General features: G+C 39.9%; 2 protein-coding genes across 2 annotated transcripts; one reads left to right on the forward strand and one right to left on the reverse strand.

Annotated features, from left to right (window-relative positions):
• Positions 1–317: 317 nt before the first annotated feature.
• LOC139739294 (biogenesis of lysosome-related organelles complex 1 subunit 5-like) lies at positions 318–5,262 on the reverse strand. The gene is made up of 5 exons (XM_071649910.1): positions 5,129–5,262; positions 4,051–4,133; positions 2,522–2,651; positions 1,984–2,042; positions 318–525 (listed from the first exon to the last, which is right to left on the reverse strand). Exons 1-5 carry the CDS (start codon positions 5,169–5,171, stop codon positions 355–357), a joined length of 486 nt encoding a protein of 161 aa, XP_071506011.1. The 5' UTR covers positions 5,172–5,262; the 3' UTR covers positions 318–354.
• Positions 5,263–5,423: 161 nt separating this feature from the next.
• On the forward strand, positions 5,424–23,461 carry LOC139739285 (protein disulfide-isomerase A6 homolog). The gene is made up of 11 exons (XM_071649895.1): positions 5,424–5,540; positions 7,367–7,499; positions 8,015–8,072; positions 10,429–10,555; positions 11,163–11,284; positions 13,636–13,845; positions 14,309–14,461; positions 16,316–16,473; positions 17,547–17,705; positions 21,524–21,620; positions 23,157–23,461. Exons 1-11 carry the CDS (start codon positions 5,486–5,488, stop codon positions 23,232–23,234), a joined length of 1,350 nt encoding a protein of 449 aa, XP_071505996.1. The 5' UTR covers positions 5,424–5,485; the 3' UTR covers positions 23,235–23,461.
• Positions 23,462–24,324: the final 863 nt, after the last annotated feature.

Here is a 24,324-nt window from a genome sequence, read left to right on the forward strand (position 1 = left end):
CATACATAAGGGTCAGGGAATATGCAATATCTCAAAGCCAATTTGTTAAACTCTGTGACACTTTGGAAAGATGTACAGTACAATGTATCATCTTTCACTCACTTGCCCTGAGGAGAAATTTGCATCCACATACAATCAATCCAAGACTTGCAAATTGTCTCTGTGACTACTCAGCTCAGAGTGCTGATCATACAATACAACAATCTCAAAATTGGCAACAGAGCGGTCAGACTCCATTCCACCAGTCTCTATCTTCAGACATAGTGCAATCTCATCGAGATGATCCATAGTAGGTGCTGATGAATGCACTCTTTGGGATTTTGGTCTCACAGAAAGTTACGTGGTCGCCGCAAGTCAGGATGATGACGTGCTGAGGGTCTCGACGAGCTTGGCGAAGTGGTCGTCGATGGCCCTCATCTCCTTGACGTGATCCACGTCTTCCTTGTCCCGCTCCTTGGAGAGTTCCTCCAGGAAGTAGGACCACTTCTCGTCACGGTGATGCCGCTGCTCCTCCAATGTCTTGATCTGTGGGGAAGGAGATGCACGCAACCATGTGCTGTAGCTAAAACCATAGCTTCTGGGGTGTGGTATGTCTTTCTAGGTTTACTTTACAGGAAAACCCATAATGAGCTAACTAGCAATGAGTTACTGCTTTTAACAAGGTGAATTCAGCTGTTGCGATTTTCTGTTGCTGTATTTAGCTGGTCTGTTTTCTTGACAGGTTAACAAAAAGGTGCTCAACACTGATTTGGTGCGGTAAAAACGGTGGCTATGCCGATGAGGTAAAAACAGCGGCTATGCTGACCTGCATATAACAGGCTTTCCATGTTGTATGGAGGATGCCTTTAGATACACATACCTGGTAGTTTCATCTTTATCTGGAGATTGCAACCAGGAAGCACATTTCACACTATGATGTTCACTAAACAAATATCTGCTAATGTTGTTGCTTGCATTTGTATCAAGGCAAGGAAAAGAAACATTCTGCCTTAAAACTTAAGAGTCATGGGTCAAATCCTGCTTGAAGACATTAATTCTTTTCCTAATGATGCTGCACCACGTGACATCACCTTTTTGTATCAGCGAAGCAGGCTACATAGGTGGAATTCACTCTACACATGTGTGCAGCAGGGCTTATTGACAGCTCGGCCGTGATCTGGCAAAACTACATATCTCATTTGAAGCAAGTTTGAGATATTCACGTTTAAAGTAATAAACGCCTACTGTTTTACATAGAGTGATTTACATGACTTGGAATTGTGTTCAATAACAAAAAGGAAACTTTCATGTTTTATCTAACTCAAAATAAATGTTCACTGCCAAATATTTAGAGAAATTTTAGAGTTTTTTTTTTTTTTTAAAGATACGTAGTTCTGCCTGATTATGAGAATCCCATAGATTGTGTACAAACACGACACGCGCGTACGGATCAGAACTTGAGATACGTAGTTCTGCCAGCCACTCATGCTGCCTCAACGAAGGAGTACGATCAGGAAAATTACATAACTATAGCAGTTACCTGCTACTTATCTCAAGTAACGTAGTTCTGCCAGCTCAATGTTGTCATTTTCACCCCAAAACCTTGATACTTAAGAATTTTATTTTAAAAATTACAAAGAGTTATAACATCATATTCTAACATTAAAAGCATGATGTTATGAAAAACCCAATAAACCAAAAAACAATGTCAAAATATCGAGATATGTAGTTCTGCCAAAACATGGCTGAGCAATCAGTCTATTTGCTTTTATATCTAGTTCCTTTTGCGATAAGTTACATCTGACTTGCTATAGAAGGGTAATCTTTACCAAGTGAAAAATTTCATAATTGTATGCTGGCAGTATGTCTACCATCTGAGATATCATTTCCCAGCCAAAATGACTGCAATCTTCTTCAGTATCCAAACATTGTTTTGCTTGCAAGAGCATCCTGCTATCTTTGATTTAAGAAAAAATAATTAAAACAAGAAATATAAGGACTTACTTCCATGTGTTTCTCCTCATGTTTCTGTAAATTATTGCATATTTTGTTTGCTGCCTCCACTGCAAAGAACAATAGTTGAGAAATGCATACATAGAAGATATGAATTAGTAAACTGGCATTGATATTGTTTGTTTGTTTTATAATAAAATGCTCCCTACTTATGCTATAAAATACGTAGGTCAGTAAGTTGGCTCAGTCTGAAGCTCATATGCTTTCATTCAAATGGCTCGGGTTGAGTAAATGTGAATCTGGCTGATGGAAATTGTGTGTCAAATCGTGCCATCCCCTCTAGAATGAGGCAAAAAAGAAAAGTCTGTTTCTTACAAAGGACAATGAAAGAATAAACAGGTGACTACATGTACAACCTAGGAGTGCAATGACCTTTCTTTCTCCACCCCCTCCTCCCCCCATGGTCAGTTTGAGAGTCTGAAGTTTGACTAGCACCAAGAGACTCTACTCCACAACCAACAACTCCAACAACACTCTGCATAACCAGAACTAACCGCTCTTATCTATGAGGAATATATGAAGAACTTACACTGGTCAAGCAGCACTGGAAGTTGCTCTTTCATTTTCTCCACACATTCAGGGGCGACCTTCTCATTCACCTCTTTCAGTTTGTCCAGGTCAGCATTCAGCCTTTTCACCTCCCTGTCACCTCGCTTGGTCTGCAAACAGATAAAGAAAATATAAATCCCAAGGATGCAAAAGGTTTCAGAGGGTTTCTTTTTCACTCCTCCAAATAGATTAATTTTGAACATGTTGACAATTCAGGGTTGACACATTCCGACTTCAAGTCAGGGAGGGCAAGCCTTGCTTGCTACTACCTTTTTCTTTTAGTAACCCGACAATGATATTGGATAGCTCGCTTAGGTCACTAATAAACAAATATTTTCTTAACAAGTGGTGACCCAACATCTATTTCTGGTGGCCCTGGGCCACTGGGCCACTGAATGTTGTGCCCTGGAGGGTGAAAAGAACAGTCAGGGAGATGCTTGTGTATTATGTGCATCCCACTATGCGATAACCATTCCTAAATCAACAGACAAAATCATTCCAATACCAGTGAAATTTGATATTCTCTAAAAATAAAAAAAATGACAAGACTTTCTAAAGGGATGGTATAGTCTTGGTTGAGGTGAGCATTCAGTCTTTAACTTTTTGTGAGATATAGAAACCACTTTATGAAATGTTGAAGAGCATGCAATTCTAACAGGAAGTGGCTTAGATATAAAAAAGAAACCAAAGTAAAACAAAGCAATCCTAATAAAAGGTGGGTCCCACCTTTTATAATGATTGCTTTGTTTTGGATATGTCAGCCATTTCAGAGCAATTTTTATCAGTAAACTTTTGATTTCTTTTAGAATAATATGCTCTTTCACATTTCATAAGAGGTTTCCCATTATCAAAAAAAAAACAAAAAACAAATCATCATAAAAAAAATGTTGGAAACCCGAAGCTCCATCTCAACCAAAACTGTACAGTCCATTCAGGGAGCCTGCAGCAGGATCAGGGGAGACTTGGAAGCTCTGTGCTACTTGTGTTCAATTTCATGCGCCATGATACAATGTAAAACAAGATCAATATGAGAGTTAGAATACACTAGATGAACATTAGCTTGTGACATGCTAGCCTGACCAGACGCTGTAAGTACGCTGTGCGACGTACCTAAGTACAGCGACTGGGCTGTGTAGAGTGACATGCATATCTGCTACATTCCAAACTTACAGAAGGAACTTATCACCATACCTCCCTGCATATCATAGAAACATGACTGTGAAAAGCAAAAATACTTTCTTTCCAACTCCTCTATCATCTCCACAAACCAAGTACATTGTATGAGCAATGTCCATATTGCTATTCTCACTGATTTGGGATCTGGTGGTTGAATGCTACATTGACATTATGATGATGCAATCAATAATGCTGACATAGGATCAGGCTGCTATTATGCTAATCATAAGCAGGGACCTCAGACAGGCCCCGACAGGTTTAGTCAAAGATAGTGTTTTACTCATCGCAAGTAAGCGGCCTGTCTACCATCAACAACATAAAGCTCTTACTTACCTCAAATTCCTTGATGAAGTATTTGATTTCTCCTTGCACAACTGCTCTGTGGTCCAGCAGACGTGTATAGATTTCACCAATATCTACAGCCATATACAAATATACAATGTATGTATAAAACATGTCAAAGTACATGTCATATGAAATGACTGATAAAACTGGAAAATAGTGGCAGACTTTCTTGTAGACTTTATCTGATTGAATAAATTTATTAAAAGACAAACAATTTTTTAACCTTTACCTCTTTGGCAGTTGCTTCTTTTTTTTTCTTTTCTCTTTTTTTTTTTGGGGGGGGGGTTACATTTGTAGTTGTTTGATCATTATAAAATAATATTGATTTTGGTTAAACTACACTTGTACTTAATGATAGCATGTTTACTATACTAGTCAGAGGTTTAGTAGAACTTGGAGGAAGTTGGAGAGTACAGTGGAAACTCAGTATAACGAGATCCTTGGGCCCAAGACAATTTGCTCTTTACATCAGATATTTTGTTATATTGACAACAATACAAAACTTAAGGTCGTAAGGAAATAAATTAATTGGGACCAGAAAAATTAGTTTGTTACGTTACGTACAAAAAAAAAGTAGGGCTGGGTTCTACATTATAGTCACTTCAGTCTATTGCCTAGTGTCTATTACTATTAGTATAGTAGTACACATTAGCATTTTTAGGGCCATTAGGCAAGAATCTAATAGCCTGGATACGTGTGAATAGGGCCCTATCCAACTAGAGTCCCTAGTCTAGTGACAAGTTACAGTTCATATGATTGCCAACTTCGAACTTGTCTTCTACATCTTCGTTCGAATTCATTTAATTATCTTATTCATTGAAACTGAAAGTCTGAGTTTCAAAGACCAGCAAAGTTGGGATTGCATAGAGAATCTATAATATTTCTATGTAGTAAACAAAAATGCTTTATTCCCAGATACTAGGACTTAGGTTGAAAGCATTTGATGCAAAACCAAGCTCACTCGTACAGCACAAAAATCAGTATGTGGGACCAAGCACACTACCCAGCTGCACTTGACTGCCGGAAATTGAGGCTCACAAATACTGTGAAGAGAGGACGATCGTACCTTTAAGAGCATTCTCCACAGCCGAATCTTTTAAGATATTCATGATGTGTATCACGTAGCGGGTAAACGGTCACAGTAAGAGTATGACAGATGAAAAATTTAGTATTACCGGAGGAGTGACCGATAGCGATGATAAAGTCGTTGTTTACAGTCTCGATCCATCACACTGAACAACCATCGTCCTGTGGTGGCGCTTGCATAAAAACAAGGGAAAGGCGGGGCTACGGCAGGGCCACATCACGGAAACGGGAGACACGTGTACCAAGTGTCCAATGAAATGCAGCCACGGCAAACACGTTCCAAATCGACTTCGGTCTGAGTTCAGTGTTTCGGGAAGGAATTAGAAGCGTCGATTTTATGAGTTTTCTCACTCGAGCCACATTTCCAGAGATAACCATGCGTGCATTTTTCGGTGAGTATTACATTAAATTCTATCCAGGCCGTTGCTTTTTAGTTGAACAGTAATTATTTACATGAGCCAATAACATCGTGTAACGTTAGGTGTGTGTATTGTGTTCGAGTAGTAATACATTGTTTGGGATCTACAAGGGCAACGCTCATCTCAGCTTCCCCGAGTCTCGGGGCAGCGTATCCGCTGCAGCTCCCGTTGTGAGCCGCGCGATACTCCGACGGCGCGGGGCCGGGGCGGGGTTGGATACTGGCAGAATGTAGCCCTTTGGCCTTAGCTTGAGCCAAGCGCCTGCGTCTGTGCAATGCAATGTCAATGACGGCCGAATAGTTCGAATTCAAAGTCAAGGAAGTATCCTTAATTCATAATTGTCACGGCTACACATGGTAACCTGGTAACGTCTTCTCCCTTGGCCTTGAATTTGAAATTGAATTTGAATGCTGAATCGAGTAAATTTACCTAACGTTAGATGCATTTTTTTACACTTTGTAGACCCTACTTAGTTTACTTGTTACTTGCTTGTAGGTGGTTAATGAAAAGAGCAAATTAAACATGGTTGGTAAGCAGAATGTTGTTAGAATAGATCTTGATGTCACTCTCTATATTTTATTATGTGCATAAAAGATCTCACCAACCACTGCTAACTACACGTCTCTCCTCCTTAAAGTTACAGTAAAACAGCCAGGGTCAAACTGCGGGCTGCGCAGCGCAGCAGTAAAATGACCTCCCAATCAACTCACGACAGAGTTAATATTATAACACAACAAATCAAGAAGCGATCTGAAAGGTGTTCTCAAATGTGTATTGATCAGTGGATATTTGAAGCACCTTTCAAACATGGGAAAATGGATAAATGCAGCCTTGGACTCCAGAGGGCTGAGGCTAGTCCTAAGGTCAGAGGTAGAGCCTAGAGGACAGTTTTGCGAGTTAAATCCAGGTGACTTGTCTGAAAAAAAGAAGAAGAAGAAGAAGAAGAAGGGAAAAAAAACAACAACTATAACCCTACCCATGTGAAAAGCCTAGCCACCCCTGCTAATTAGGCAAGACTTCCTTATGTCCCACTCCAACACCCCATCCTCTCTCATGCCCACCGCTTGCCAAATCAAATGTGTGTGAGTGAGTGGATGCATCCGAGCGTAACCTAACGAGATTAGGGTAGAGTAAAGTGGTATGGCATAAATGGAAAGGGGGGGGGGGGAAACATGGAAGTTTTTCCCATAATTGTTCTTTACAGTAACACCAGCATGTAAGCAACAACAGCAAGGTTGGTTTCAAATATGCGTAAATTTACCTAGATTGCTTCATATCATTAGCTGCATTGATCAATGGCGTTGTGCAATTCATATCAAACTAAAATTTATATAACTTTGAGTAAAAGCCATGAGGTATGCCCAATTCCTCCTACAGTTCCACATTGGTGTCTCAATGTTTTGTACAATATTGCAGATGAGTGATGTATGGTGAAGTATGGTGAAGTATGGTGTAGATTGAGATGAGTCCGACAGCAGTGTCCTACAAAAGGACTACAACTAGCTACTGTAAAAAGATCCTAAACGTCACTTCTGTTTGATTTCTAATGCCCAGTGTCAAACATGCAGTGCATAACCTTATATCTCTGCATTTTTCTGCCACATCCCATAAGCTACAGCATGTATAGAGCCTGAGGCCAGTGTGGTTCTGAATATTATTTATCTGTTATTTATTTATTAACCCGTTACATGCGTTACATACATGAACCTGGTGGCCTGTGTATTAAGTCTGTGGGGATTTCAGAATTGAGTATGGAAATGGGTTAATGTTGTTAATTTTCTTCTTTGTGGTTTCTGTAGTTCTGTTGGTGGCTGGAGCAGCCTCCGTCCTCTCCAGCCCAAGTGATGATGTTATAGAATTGACGGCTTCAAACTTCAAAACAGAGGTCATAAACAGCGATGATGTGTGGATGGTGGAATTCTATGCCCCATGGTAAGAATGTGTCATTTTTATGGTACAAGTGGGCTCTGATGTGTGCCTGGATAGGGTTCATCATATTGTTATTACTGTTTCTTTCTTTAACTTTTAAGTCCTCAAGAGGTCAACAACATTTTGTAGAAACAATTATTACTGATTAAGATGGCACTTTGCTCTCCATTTAAGTTGTTTCTGTTTATGAGTTGCTAAGGGGGACTACTCAAGAATTAAGCCTATCACATAGAATTTAATCATCTTTGTTGGTGCAGACGGGCACATAAGTTTGGTATAACTTTAAGCCTACTTCCAAGATATGATTTCCAAGGTATGAAATTTTACAAGTTTGACCAATCCAGCAGCATTTTCGTTAGTTGTTGATATTGGCTGCTGACATATTTTCAGATGTGATTGAATCACAAGAGTATAGAACTACTGTACTTATTTTTTTCATTAGACTATTATTTGTCATACCTAATATACTTCTTTCTCTCCAATCCCCCCCCCCCAATCTTTGTTCCTCTGTGTATTAGGTGTGGTCATTGCAAAGCATTAGCCCCGGAGTGGAGAAAAGCTGCAGCAGCCTTGAAGGTAGGCTAGAGCTTTGCCTATCATGAAATGTCTCCTTCCATTAACAGTCAGTCCGCAGCGCGTGCGATAATGAGGCACGAACGACAATTTTATTCAGAATCACGTTTGCGCAGTTTGTGCCCTTGAGACTAACGAAATTTCGCGATACTTTGCGAGAGTTTTTGCAGAGGTTGCAATAACAGCTTTCATAGCTTTCGCAGTGCATTGTTTGACCCAGGATGGTTGGGTAGGTTATAGAGCTGATTATGCTCATTAATTTGATACCTAATTTCCCTGTTTTTTATCTCAATATACTGTAGTATTCCATTTTAGCATCAAAGTAAACGATTATTTTGCCAGTGTTCAAGAAGCTTTTAGATCATAGTTTGTTGTCTTGCTAGTTCCTGACTGGTATTGAAAATAGATCTCCGTAATTTCTTCGATTTCACAATCATGAAACTTGAGCAAGTATAATCAATTAAAAAACGAAGAGGGGCACCATTTTTAAGGTTGTGAATTTTCCTGTTGAAAACAAGGCAAATTATGTTTTCTTACCGGAAGTGGGGTAGTGAATGAACACGCGTGGAGTGTGTTGTTGATACCCAGACAATGGTCGTGGACAATGACCAGGATTGGAATGCTTCATGAGGAATTCCACTATCGCAGCTAGTCTTTGTTCATTCTGAAATGTGGTGTGTGCAAGCACATGGAAACATGTGCTTACTTCTTTCATGTGCATGCATTTCACCCTGTGTCAAGAATTCAGACTAGCAGTGCTCAGGGCAATCCACATGAATAAAATTGATAAAGCATTCATGTGCCTTGCAGCAGAGCTCGGGACAGGTGGTAGCCAGGTCCATTGTTCAGGGTCATTGTAAGTGCACACTCACATACACATCATTGGTTTCTGTGTAAAGTTCAAGTTTTGTATAGAGAGTGAAAATTCGATCACAGTCTGGAACCTAACATTTAAAAAAATCATGGATTTCATGAAACTAATATAGGCTATCATTTTGAAATTACCTCCAACTCAGTTGTACACTATTCAGCTATTACTCATATCAATGACACTTTAATCTGATACTTAGTTTTTGAACTCACAGCATTGAGTCAGCAGCCAATGGATACTGCGCAATGCGACACGCCGCGTCTTGCGACAGATTTCGACCAATCACAGACCCGGAATTCCAGTGCGAACGCGAGGATAATCTTTTTAAACTCGACGCTAGACATGTCTCTGAATTTTGCTAGTTCCTGACCCGTATTGAAATGAAGATGAGAAAACTTGCCCTTATTGTGATACTATATACTTTAGCGGACATAGTCTTTACCATATTTTAGAGGGGCATGGAAGATTTCAGGTTAGTTTTTTGGCGTCAAACGTGAAGGAATATTTTTGAATACAATACCGAATTCTAGAGAGATTTTGATATTCTATATTCTTCTTTTCCGTTTTATTTTGATCATGAGCATGTTTGCTAATGTTTTCTCTTTCAGTCGATATTAAAAGTGTCGAAAACTGACAAGAAATACTCGTTCTACACGGATTTCTTCATGACTATGTATCTGCTCATTACGTATGCAAGCACCGCTCAGCCGTGCATACAACTTGAATAAATACGTGCGTTTTCGCTTGCGCTGCGGACTGACTGTTAAAAAAGGATGAGTCCAGGAGGACTCAGAAATTTGAGGTTTTTTTGTTTTTTTTTTAAGACAGTGCAATTAGAAGTTAGTGCTGCTGCTGCCAATCAGCTATAAAATTTGAGATCTTTTGGCATATACAAACAATTATTAGTTCATGCTGATCAGACAGTTGTATTGAAGGTTCAGAAATTTTAGCAGTAACATTAGAATAGTGTGAAGTGATGATTCCTAGCAATGTGTATTGTTCACTTGTCTCTGTGTACATTTTTTTTAAATGTGTATCTCTTCACTTTTATTTTGTTCAGTCTTTCTCTTTTATTTTGTTTTAAGACATTCAGTATTTCAAGCGTAAGTCAAGCATATACATCCATTTTAGATCAACCATGTAAGGTAAAAAATCTCTTTGCTTGTGAATACAACTTCAGAGCATAGTTTAGTGAGGTAAAAAAAGAAAATATTTAATGAATGATCTTAGAAATGAACTAAATGATATAGATAATCTAAATGATCTTAGAAATGATCTAAATGATCCAAATGATCTAAATGATCTAAATGATCTAAATGATCTAAATAATCTAAATTATCTAAATGATCTAGATAATCTAAATCTAAATGGTCTAAATAATCTAAAGGATATTGATCTAAATGATCAAACAATGCAATGTACAGGTTGTAAGTGTGCAGTTGTTATTATTATGTCATTACCATTGACATTCCTGTGTTCTTTTGACAGGGAATTGTTAAGGTTGGTGCCGTAGACATGGACATCCATGCCTCTGTTGGGAGTCCCTATAATGTCCGAGGATTCCCCACAATTAAAGTCTTTGGTGCCGACAAGGACAGCCCAAGTGATTACCAAGGTAACTTGTGATTTTTTTTGCTTCAACTGAGAAGAAAAGAGAACTACTTATCTAAGGCTTGAGAGTTAAACACTTAATAAAATTCATGAATATAACAAATTTAGTTTCTGATGAAGTCATGGCACAAATTTCATATTTATGCAATTGAAAGCATGAATTTGACAGGAGATATTACACAGCATAATTTACAAGGTATATTGCTTTGAGAACTTAACGAGGCCTACAATTGTAGAGTTGTGGTCTAGAGAACCATATTATCAAGAGTTTTTGTTAAAAGCAAGATGTGAATATGCATTGTATCATGTACCATGTGCATGAGAGAGAATAATGAGCAAAGGGTGAACTGAAGTCACAATATGTGACCTTGCATCAGAAAAAGTTACCAAACATGAATTTTTAGTTATGGGCAGATTGATGTATAACTCACTTTAAATGGACTCTCCCAACCCATGTAATTACTGGAAAGAAAGTACATACTCTGGAAAAATGTGTACTGAGAAAAGAGGCTCTGGAGTATCGGGTCTATTCAAGCACTGAAGCTTACCAAGCTGTCTTTGCTGTGCTTTACGATTGTCTTGCTCTTCTATTCTCCCTTTTTACTGAACAGGAGCCCGTACTGCCGCGGGGATCGTCGACGAGGCGATGAAAGCAGCCAAGAATCTGGTCAATAGTCGTCTCTCAGGCAGTGGTTTCAGGAGTGGCGGTGGCAGCGGTGGTTCTGGGGGCAAGGTGAGTGTTGAATGATGATGAAGTAACGTTTCATAATGAGTGGCGATGAATTGCGATGACTTGTTGTGGTAGGGGTGGCCACCAGAAATAGATGCCAGACCACTACTTCTTGTTATTGGACTCCCAATTCTGGATGAGGAAAACATTTGTGACCCTGCACCTCAAAACAAACAAAAAGTCGCCAGACATGAATTTTTAGTTAAGTCATAAGACCATATTCTGAAAGAGCATACTTTAAGCTTTAAAATGATGTATAACTCAAATCAAATGGACTCTCCTAACCTATCTAACTATTGGAAAGAAAGCACAAACTCAGGAAAAGTGTGAACTGAGAAAAGAGGCTCAGAAGTACAGTGTCTATTCAAGCGCTTAAAGATAATAAAAAGTTTTGGTACCTCAAAAGCTTCCCTGAATTTCCTTGTCTTGGTTTGTGTTTCAGGTTAAAGTACGTTGTCTGTGAGAATTACTCGCCCCAAAGTGCTCTCATGTCTTAGTAATCATGCAATAATGGTTTCGTACCAGAGCCAACGCTGTACAGCGTCGATAAATATTGTACGAAACCACTGACTGCGACCAGCAGTGTGCAGCCCATTGTACGCATAGCTACAACTGTAACTGCGACCAGCAGCCCCATACACATAGCGTAATGGGGCTTCGCATTGTAGCATTCAGGATCATGACAGAATTAGTATCGCGGGTAAATGTCAACTTAAAATCCAAAAATTTCTTCGATTTGAAGACTTACCAAATTAAGTTGAAGTATTGAAAACAGGCTTCGAACAACGTTTGGTTCTGTCAATAGTCCCTTTCTGTTCGAATTGATGACTGAATGTGACTTGGTCGAGAGGACCTCGGGAGAGCTACATACACTGGATAACATGGCCAGCGCATGCGCACACAAACATCTTATCCGTTCATAGATTTGAAATTTGTGTGCGGGCTGCATGTGATGTGTTCGCATGCACTGGCTGTAGTATTCAGTGTACTGTATGTAGCTCTCCTATGGTCCTGTCGACCGAGTCACATTCAGTCATCAATTCGAACAGAAAGGGACTATAGGCAGAACCAAACGTTGCCCGAAGCCTGTTTTCAATACTTCAACTTAAGTGGTAAGTCTTCAAATTGAAGAATTTATGGGATTTTAAGTTGACATTTACCCTGCGATACTAAATCTGTCATGATCCTGAATGCTACAATGCGAAGCCCGATTACGCTATGCGTATGGGACTGCTGGTCGCTATGCGTATGGGGCTGCTGGTCGCAGTTAATTGCATGATTACTAAGACATGAGAGCACTTTGGGGCGAGTAAGTCTCACAGTGTTAGTTATATGAAAGGTACTTTAACCTGAAACACAAACTAAGACAAGGAAATTCAAGGACACTTTTGAGGTACCAAAACTTTTTATTATCTTTAATCTTTACCAAACCGTGCTGGCTGTGCGATGAATGGGACAAAAAACAGGAAGTAAACCACCAGAGTAACAACAATGAAGAGATTATCAGATTAAATTGAAATTAAGCATGCCTCATTAACACATTCTGTCCATAATTAATGCCAACTTTCAAAAGTTATTAGAGTTGAAAGTGAAGAGTGTGGACAAGGTTTTTCAGAAATGAAAAAGGGATTCTAAAGACACACCTAATCACACTATTCTACCAAAAATGTTTGAGATAAACTGCTAAAAAAAAAAACACACACTTTCCTGCCCGTTTTATGATACCAAATTTTAGCATAATGTAAAAGAAGACCCGCTCTTTCATAAAATATGAAAAAGTCAAGTTCGGCTAGGTTGACCCATTTCACTTATTTTCAGTCCTCACACAAAATCAGTGTGTGCGACTTAATGTTCGTTTTGAGGTGCACGGTCACATTTTAAAGTGGGTTGTACACACTCGTTTGTGTAAGGCTGCTTCATAAAATATATGCACCATATCTTGGCTGGGGTGACAAGACCTTGTACAAATGTATCTCAAATTTTGGTGAAAATGGCTATTTTTGATTAATGGTCAGATAATCAGTTAAGTGACATCCTGTCCAAATCCTAGCTCTGTCTTACCCCCAAAATAAAGCCACCACAGCATGTCAAAGTAAAGGGTATCCCATTTTGATTTGGTGCTTTACTGCCATGTTGTTTTTGCTCTCCTGAACATTTGACATTTTGTAGATACTAGGTTTTGTCGCCCCAGCGACGTTACGAGACATATAGAAGAGCATATAGAAAGCAATGTGCACACCTGTTTGTGCAAGTCAGACCTGCTTAACAAACTATCTGCATATGCACCATACGGTAGCGGTAGCATATATCATATGTTTACTACTTGTTCATTTTTTGTATCATTTTTCGTGTAGAGTGATGTCGTCGAGCTGACCGACAGCAACTTTGAGGAGAAGGTCCTGAACAGTAATGACCTCTGGCTGGTGGAGTTCTTCGCCCCTTGGTGCGGTCACTGCAAGAGGCTGGCCCCCGAGTTTGGTAAGGCCGCCACTGAGCTCAAGGGCAAGGTCAAGCTGGGTGCAGTGGATGCTACAGTGCACACGGTCATCAGCTCCAGGTTCCAGGTATTCACAGTGTTGCCACCACTTGAGGCATCATATGCACAGTCTGTACTGTATAAGCCATATATTTTACAAGGTTTTTATTTTCGCAAATTTCGCATGTCGAGTGCTATTTGTGAACACAAAAATTTTGACTCTGAGCCTGATATGGATGTCACATACACATATCATTTCTCCATTCAGTACTGTACTCCACAATCGCAAATTTAACCACATTCAGTAGAAATTCCTTCAGCCAAGTCGAGTCTATTGAACTTTAAATATCTGTATCCCACAGTAAATTTCATTGATAGAAGTCTGAATTACCAATTAATGCTGTGATGATCTTTGAAATACCTTTTCACAACACAGAGATAGGTGATAAATTTGTTTCTTTGAGGCCCGTATTCTCATTTTTCTTTTAAAACTGATGGTACAATGTAGACAAAGTGTTCTAATTTATCTACATGTATTTTACTCCATCCAGGTTCAAGGATACCCCACCCTCAAGTTCTTTGGAGCCGGCAAAAAGTCATTTTCAGATGCTGACGAATATGATGGCGGTAGGACCGCATCAGACATTGTCAGCTGGTGTATGTCCAAAGTCCAAGAGGCCCTCCCTCCACCTGAGGTCTATGAGGTAAGCAGCAACCTGCTTTGAGGGTATCATACTCCTCCTTCGCTCCACTCCGCGCTTCACCCGATCTTTGCACATAAATGTCAATCGTATTCATAAAATTGTCATGAATCTTGCAACAGCATTATCTATACAGTGGACTCCTGTTATAACGAAGTCCTCGGGACTGGCAGTTTTCTTTCATTATATCGAAATTTTGTTATAACCGAACAAAAAGCAATAAAAAACATACTGGGGATGATGTTGCAGCCTTAATTTTTTTCTGTGTTATAATCAGAATTTCATTATAACGGTGTTCGTTATAATGGAAGTGCACTGTTATGTGAATACCATTTTAATACCTGTTGATGACCTATTTACAGAGTGCATGGCGCTTGTGTAGCTCAAAAAAAAATATATTGAGTACGGGGTCAGTAGACTTGTGAAGAGTACTGGTAGGTTTTTGTGACTTGTCCAGATGTAGCAATTTTTGTGACTTGTTCAGATATAGTAAATGTTCCAAGCAATCATTATTTGTTTGCATGCAGTCTGAGTTGGACCAGCAAGACTTACGTACGCTCTTCGGCAAAATTTTGTTTTGCATGGAACACCCAACTCACAAGAGTTGTTGCTTCTCTTACAGAAACACATATCTGTCTTCTGTCTTTAGGAAAAAGGAAGGAATTTAGGAGAGAAAAATAAAAATGAGGGGTTTGAATGCAAAAACAAACAAATGTCATTTTTCAATGTTTGTAAAGTAAGGTCATCATCACATAAAGAAAAACAAAATCTTTCCAGTGATACTGCACTCATTACATGAACATGAAATATTGAAGATGTCGCAAATTTTACGTACATCTATGTTTTATATATTTTCTTTGTTCTTCTGCAGCTTCAATCTAAAAAAAAATCTCAAGTTGATGAGGATGGATATTTGGTTTTTGCATTCAAACTGCCTCATTTTAGCAGTCATTCCTAAAAGTAACTGCAGGATATGAAAGCAAGATGGATAGATAGATGGCCAAAAGTAATCAACATATCCATGTCCAATATTACACTACATTTTTGATCACTAACATTACTATAATGTACGACCACTTACAATAACACTACCACCCTTACAAACTACCATGACCTCCATTACCATCACCACCACCACGTCTACTATCACCACCATTACCACCACCATCACCACCACCATCACTACCATCACCACTATCACCATCACCACCATCACCACCACTACCACCATCACTACCACCATCACCACCAATACCACCACCACCATCACTACCATCATCACCATCACCACCAACATCACTGCCATCACCATCACCTCCACCATCACTACCACAATCACCTCCACCATCACTACCACAATCACCACCATCAATCACTACCACCACCACCACCACCTCCATCACCATCATCACCACCACCACCACTTCCACCACCGCAACCATCATCACCACCATCACCACCACCACCACTTCCACTACCACTACCATCACCGCAACCATCACCATCACCACCATCACTACCACCATTGTCACCATCACTACCACCATCACCACCACCATTACCATCACCACCACCATTACCATCACCACCACCACTACCATCACCACCACTACCATCACCACCACCACTACCAGCGCCACCACCATCACTACCACAATCACCACCATTAACCACTACCATCATTACTACCACCACTACCCTCACAACCACAATCACCACCATCAATCACTACCACCACTCCCCCCAGCACCAACACTTCCACCCTCGCTACTACCACTGCCATCATCACCACCAACACCACTTACATTTTGCAACTTCAACTGCTAATCAACCCATTTCACCGCATTGCTTTGGCAGCTGACGGAGCAGCAGGTGTTGGATGAGGCATGCCAGGAGCACCCCCTGTGTGTCCTCTCCTTCCTACCAGACATCCTGGATACCGGAGCTGAGGGGAGGAACCAGTACCTTGCTACTCTGAAGGGCCTGGGGGAAAAGTACAAGAACAAAAATTGGGGGTGAGTAGATGCCAGCACAATCAGGCAATGGGGGAAAAGGGGGTAGCTAGGGAGAGGAGTAGTTGGTGGAAGGCTAGAAGAAAATGGATTGGGATAAATGTGTGAATGGAAGCTCCTATATTAACTATCTTGAATCCCTGGAAGGAAGAAAAAGAGCCATAATTGAGGAAAGACCAGGAAATATTTACTGATAAGTGTGACAGAAATTGGAAGAAACACTTTTACAAGTCACGCAAGGAAGGAAAATGAAAATGATTTGGGAAACCGGAGGCCATGAACCACAGACAAATTGAGCTAATAAGAGGAATCAGACATTTCTGTTCAACCCTACTCTAGCATCATCATTCATTTTGCAAACTGCTGTTACATCTGTATTGAGACGAGGAGGAAGTGGAGTGAAAGATGTGAGAATGAATACCAGTGGACAGTTGCCATCTGCAACCAAAGACGATTTCATTCTGCTCTCCCAAGATAACACCCAAGAACAGTATTTGACAAACAGCAGTTCAGGTGGTAAATGCAAGAGTGGTATTGGAAAGAGTAGCAATTGAGGTTTGCAACTGATTGACAAACTGCCCTACATCGACGTAAATAAACACTGAATTGATCAGTGTTTTAGCAGTAGCCATGATAAAAAGTCATGGGCGTACGTACTCGAGCAGGATTCGAACCTATGACCTCCTGATCTCCGGACAGGCGACATCTCCACTAGACCACCGAACTTCCGCCCGACAGCAAGTGTTGGTTCTAATCCTCATAGCATGCAGCGAGTACTGCGTAATTATTCAAATTCATGACATTCTTCCGTCGAGATGTTTTTCATTGCAACTGATCGACAAATTGCCCTACATCGACGTACTGAAAAACATCTTGACGAAAGAATTTCATGAATTTGAATAATTGAGGTTTGGGTTTGCTCATCATGGAGTTGATCAGTAATGTAGAATGCCATGAACAAACTCACTTACAAATTTACATACTATTCTCTCATAGTGTTGATATATGGCACACCGGATTGCAGTAGCCAGAGGGTTAATGTTATGATCACTGGTGATATCTGTATTCCCGAACAGGTGGGTGTGGACGGCAGCGGGCCAGCAGGCCAAGGTTGAAGAGGCTCTTGGGATCGGCGGCTTTGGCTACCCCGCCCTCTCAGTCCTGAACTACAGGAAAAAAGTTTCCATGACCCTCAAGGGATCTTTCAGCAAAGAAGGAATCAATGAATTTTTAAGGTGAGCTGTTTGCCGCTTAACCCGTAAAGAGGTCGACTGATTGTGCTATAACACACATTTCCCGTAGACACCTGCCCGCGTATTCTTGGGACTCTTTTTCAACGGGTTAAAGGACAAGTTCACCTTCATATATATACTAGATTTGAATAAGTGCAGCAGTATTAGTAGAACACATTAGTGAAAGTGTTAGGAAAATCGTAATATCAATTTAAAAGTTATGAATTTTTGAAGTTTCATTGCCACCATCACTAGATGAGAAGAGCACTACAGATTGTGATGTCACATATATAGAACGATACAAAGAAAATTCAACATATTTTCACGTGAAATCTCCCATAATGAAAGAGAACTCGACTTGCCTCTTTCAGAAGAACCCGTTGAGGTTGGGCTGATTTGCTATATAACACAGATTTCCTATAGACACCTGCCCAAGTATCTCGGGACTCATCTTCAATGGCATCTTCAATGGATTAACGTACGTTAAGTCAAGGGAATGTGCCCTGTGGTTTTATGGGTGTGACATCTCAAACTGTAATAGTCTTCTCATCCAGCCGTGACTCCACAGAAACTTTTAAAATTCATAGCTTTTGAATGGATCATCTGATTTTCCTCAAACTTTCACTGATGTGTTCTACAGGGGAAACTCGGTATAACGAACACTGCTATAACGAGATATCGGTTATAACGAGGAAATTTTCCCGGTCCCAAATTTCCTTCCACACAAGTCTATGTAAAATGCTACTTTATAGCGAGATCGGCTATAACGAAATAACTGCTATAACGAGATAAATTTTGTGACTTCCAAACAAAGAAAAACATAGTCAATCAAACCTGCTATAGCGAGGTAAAGCAAAATGCCTTCGGTAAAGCTTTACTTCGCCTGTGCTATCATCTTCCGAGATTGTAAATCTTGATGCGCCAAAAACTGTCTTGTACACACATGATCATTTTCTTCAGTGCACTCCAGCTAGCACTGCATGTTGTACGTGTAATGGGGTGTTGCAAGAAAGTTGCAATCAATTGCAAATAATTGCTAATTTTGAAACAACCATTCTGATTGGCTCAGGGTCTGCCCTATTAAGAAGACATGCATGCAACAATGATTTTGATTGGCCAGTGACAATCAGTTGCAAGTTGCAATTAATTGCAACTTTCTTGCAACACCCCATAAGTGTGTGTTTGTGCGCACACTGATACATGCAGAAAATGTGGTGGGACGGCCATATGTATACATGACATCATCATGACGTTTAGCAGGTGTGAGGCAATCTGATGCTGTGATTGGCCTTCTACGTAGGGAATTCCCCATCTTCACACACACGCAGTCATAATGTACATACAGAATGTGTCACATACACACACAGCATTGTGCAGACCCACACAACACACACCTATACGATAACCACATACCAATCCACAGACGATCTTGATACAATCGCAAGCTATATTATAAATTTACACATTCAAACATCTACAATTAATAAGAAACACATTCTTAATATTGGATTTCCTTGGCGAAAAACATCTTCTTACCCATAAAGGTGAGTAATTCCCTCACACACAATATCAGGTTATCAGTATTGATTGAAATATGATGGGTAGTCCCACATGTGCAAATTAATGTCTTTATGTTATGCCTTCTTTTATGCCTACTGATATAACGAGATATCGGCTATAACGAGGAAAATGACTCGGTCCCGACCATCTCGTTATATCGAGTTTCCACTGTACCTGATATTGCTGCATTCACTCAATCCGCATCCACATGTATAGTAAGTGAACTTGTCCTTTGATACATTGTGCCTTTCTTTACGGCTTCACACATTATTATCATCGATGTCTGATGAATCAGTTTTATAACAGCAATATACAAAAACATATGATTATAGTATATCCCAAATTAATCTTTTATACTATTTTATGTTCCATTTGAAAAGCATTTGGAATCATGAGACTTTGATGTAAAACATATCGTTTGCAGTACTATTAGTTTTAAAGTTCAAGAAAATGTGAACTTAGAATAACATAACAATGTTGTGGTACTGACACTGTTCATTAACCTGTTAAGGGTGGCTTGATTTTGCTACAACACGCATTTCCCATTGACGCTTGCCCGAGTATATTACTCGGGACTCGTCCTCAATGGGTTAACCCTAACTAGGCCGGGCTATTTAGGTAGTTGATAGAGCCGGGGGGGGGGGGGGGGGGGGGGGGCTCCCCCCCCCCCCTCCAGATCTCGGTCGTCGACTGCGCGATCGCGACGAAAATTGGCACACACATTGCCTATGATGTAATCTAAAATACCATGAAGTTAATTTTTCAAAAAATCATAATTTATGCTAAATTATGCTAATTTATGCATGATGATGCATAAAATCAGACTATTTGGTATAAATCACAAAATAAAGCTCAAAACAGGCACATTTTTTGTGTAAATATTCTTTTTAGTGTCCTTAGCAAATGTAATTAAAAAAAATTGTGATATCAGAAAAATTTTTAAAGTATTTTATTGTTTTTTTGAATTTCTTATTTATTTCTTTGTTTTTTCGACTTTATGTTTTCATTGTTTTTTCGATGAAATTTGTCCGCGACATCGCTCCAAACAAGACAATACGTTATTCATTGATTTTAATCAATAAAACACCAAAATAATCATGCTTTTATGAAATTTGCCTGTAAGCACAGTTTGCATTGAAATTGTACACGAATTAACGTTTTTGAGCAATTTTTGGTCTGACATGCATGTACGTATTTATGCGTAACTTCGGAACCGCGCGCCCGGGTGCCGCAAATTTGGTGTCAAAAGATGCGGGAGACTCGAAAGAAAAAAGTCATGAAACGTCGCGGCGATAGCTTTTTGCGATTGCGATACATCGCGCGGAACGTCGAGGGGGGGGCCTCAGAGGCCCCCCCCCCCCCCCCCCCCCCCCCCGGCCTAGTTAGGGTTAACCCTAAAACGACTGGGCTATTTTGGTCGCTCGAAAGACTGGGGGGGGGGGGGGGGGGGGGGCCTAAAGGGCCCCCCCTTAAGATCTCGGCCGTGGATCGCGTGTTCGCCGCGGAAATTTGCACAATGGTAGTGTGCGATGTAATCTACAAGATCGTATATTTAAATTTTACAAAATAGTCTTCTTTTATTTTATTTTGATTAATTATGCTAATTTATGCGAGAAATCAGACTCTTTGATCTAAATCAGTAAATAAAGCTCCAAAAGTGCTCATTTTTGGTCTAATTATTCTTTGTGGCATTCTTAGCAAATGTACTTGAGAAAAAATTCGGTATCAAAATTATTTCTTATTTATTTTATTGTTTTTTGAATTTCTTATGTATTTCTTTGTTTTTTCGACCTTTTGTTTTTGTTATTTTTTTAACAAAATTTGTGGCAGACACTTTTTGAAGCATAATACTCCTAAAATAAATTAATTTTAGCCATTGAGAGTAAAAATAAGCATATTTATATGAACCATGTGAAAAAACTGAATTTGCATTGACTTTGTACACAAAATCACATTTTTGAGCCATTTTCGGCCTCGCATGCATGTACAAAAAGTTATGTAACTTCAGAACCGTACCCCCGGGCGTCACAAATTTTGTGTCAAAATGTGCGGGAAACTCGAAAGAAAAAAGTCATAGAGCAGCGTGGCAAGAGCATTGCGCGTTGCAGAGTAATCGCGCGAAATGTCGAGGGGGGGGCCTTTTCCCCCCCCAGTCTTTTTAGGGTTAAGCCATGTGTACCTCTATAACGTGATATCAAGCTGTGTCTGCTTTGTTGAATCTTGTGGATGCTAATCCATCTTTTTATCCTTCATATCTGCAGAGCTGTAGCCGTTGGAAGAGGGTCCACAGAAAAACTGAGAGGGGAAGGTCTGCCATCAGTAGTAGCAGTGGAGGCGTGGGATGGCAAAGATGGAGTGGTAAGACAACCGCCTCAGTCGTCTTTACAGATAAGATGAAAGGGAGCTTTGCGAGGCGGACGTTTAGACAATTGCTTTGGCTGTTCCCCTCTGTCCCTGCGGCATGTTGCAGAGTAGCTTTAGATTATACGAGGACGCAACCTACGTGTATGCAAAGTAAAATGGCGTCCCCATATGATCATTGCATCGAGTAGCTCTCTGTGTCGTGAATGGAGCGGAAGCTGAGATGGCCCAGAATCGACTGAAAACTAAGATTACACGAGATCGATTTTGATATTAAAAGCAATTTTGTGCATGTGCAGAACAAGTTGTTTTTTTTTTCCTCGAAACGCCAAGAAAATCTAAAGCTCCCTAATGATTAAATGTTGAATGGTTTTAAACTTAACTCTATTATCCTGGAGAGGTGAAGGGACTGAATAGGTACCGCCCCCTACCCCCTCAATTGTGACTGCATTTTGAAATTTGACCCCCACCCCCTCCCAACCACGATGATACAAGCCTTGATCTGAAATGAAAATATGCATACACCATCTCCCATCTTAATCCCACCTTACTCTGGCCATCTATCGCTTAAAGGGTGTGTACAGTTCCTGGTCGAGGTGAGGATTTAGTTTTAACGTTTTGTGAGATATTCAGAAACCGCTCTGTGAGATGTCATAGAGCATGCAGTTCTAAGGGGTATCAAAAGTTTATTCGATGTAAATCGGTTTTGAAATGGCTGAGATATCCAAAAACAAGGTGAAACAAAGAGATCCCAATAAAGTTGTGGCATGTTGCCTTTTATTATTAGCACTTTTTTGGATATCTCAGCCATATAAAAAACAATTTTCATCGAATAAACATTGAATCCTTCTTGAAATTACATGCTCTTTCATATTTCATAAGAGGCTTTTCATTATCTCACTTTATAGGAATGTTCAAAACATGAATCCCACCTCAACCATTACTGTACAGTCCCTTTAATGTGATAGTTTCAGTGTCGCAAAATTTCCTCCTTGTTATAATCCATTTCCACCCCCTGTTGATATTGGTAGTGTTTGTCTGTACTGGTAATGCTGACTGTTCATGCTCTGTAGGTGTACATGTACCTTCAGTAAACTTTGAACAGGATGGCATAAACAGAGACTCCAACCCAAAGCACCTTCTGACCTGGAGATTCTCCCGCCTGAAACCCCTAGCAAACAGGAGATCATCCAAGTTGATGTGTGCGAAGCGCAAAATTCCCAGAGTTCTAGATGCTCTCTGGTGCTTCTAAGGCTTATTTTTTCAACATACGATAGCAATAAGTAAGAAAGCCTTTCCAACGGGGGACACAGAGCTAGGGCAGGAGAAATTAAATCATAAGCGGGAGAATGGGAGATTTTGCAAAAATGGGTTTTTGGCGGGAGATCTCCCGTCGAAAATGGGAGAGTTGGAGTCTCTGTGGTAGCCAGTAGTAGTGATGAAAACAAAACAAAACAAAACAAAAAGCATTTTATTGATACTCAAATATTGCCTCTGTTTTGTTCTAAATTTTCCAAACCATTTGTCTTACAGCTTCCGGAGGAAGACGACATCGACCTCAGTGACTTCGACATGGATGATGACGAGGATGCAGGAAAGGATGAACTTTGAACTTTGACCTGCCAGGATGTTTGATACATGTATAAGTTATTCATCTGTGGACTTCTGCAATAAACTCTTTTAGCCATGATGTACACATGGAATGGGAAGCATTTACCAAGGATTTTTTTCTTCTTCTTCATACACTTTCTTTATGTTTTGGGGGATTTTTGTGGTTCAAATCGCTTGTGACATATCTGCAGAAGAGCCCTTGACTGTTGCAGGAAGTAAAAAACAAACAAACACTGGGGTATATCAATATTTCACTCTGTCTCTTGTGCATGAAGCTGACATCTTGTTATGCAAGAGTTTCTAGGGGGAAAAAAGATTTGCACTGTACAGCATGTGTTAGTTTCAGTCTTGTGTAATTATACGTGTCATGTCCAGTGATGAAATGATGCACAATACTTTAGCAAAGAGAGTGTCTCTTGAATTATTGGTTTTTGTAATGAAAGGATAAAATTTGTGCCTCATTTTATGAGGTGTGATCAGTAGCAGGTGACACAGGACCAGTGCTGATCAGGCTGAAATTAAGTGTGTTGTGTTTTTGCAGGTGATACCAACGTTCAGTATTTTGTGGATTTAATGTTTCACACTTTAAGGTTCAAGTTTGACTTCTGACGTAGTCCCTGAAGCTGTATTCCTCAGCATTTTAAGATGACAAATTGATTATGAATTTTGCAGTATTGATAGTTTTGTTTGTTTGTTTTTTCAAGAACAGTTTAGCTGCACAGGTTGAATATCTGTGAAATCATTTCCAAGAATGTGATCTTGTTTTCTGATCGAGAAATTACTCCTTCATCATAATGGTCTTGATCTTCAACATATGGAAATATTTACTCTGCAAGTTCCAAACAAGTCTGTTTCCTCATTTCTTACTGGCACCCATTCCAAGGGTCCACCGAGCATAAAAAGATTCAAATGTTGCTAAGGTCACAACTTAACATCTCAAGGTCAAGAAATTGAGAGAGAGGGGGAGGATTGAGAATTATGTAACCCTACTCCCCCTGGACGACAAGTATGTGACGTTTGCCATCCACGCACGACATTGCACAGATTCACAGCATGCTATGTACCAGCTTGAGATGAAAGCTAGGGTTTG

Source organism: Diadema antillarum, unplaced genomic scaffold (genome assembly GCF_040938485.1).
Source record: "Diadema antillarum isolate AM-2024a unplaced genomic scaffold, OU_Dant_1.0 seq00000793_RagTag, whole genome shotgun sequence".
In the NCBI taxonomy this organism is placed as follows: Eukaryota; Metazoa; Echinodermata; class Echinoidea; order Diadematoida; family Diadematidae; genus Diadema; species Diadema antillarum.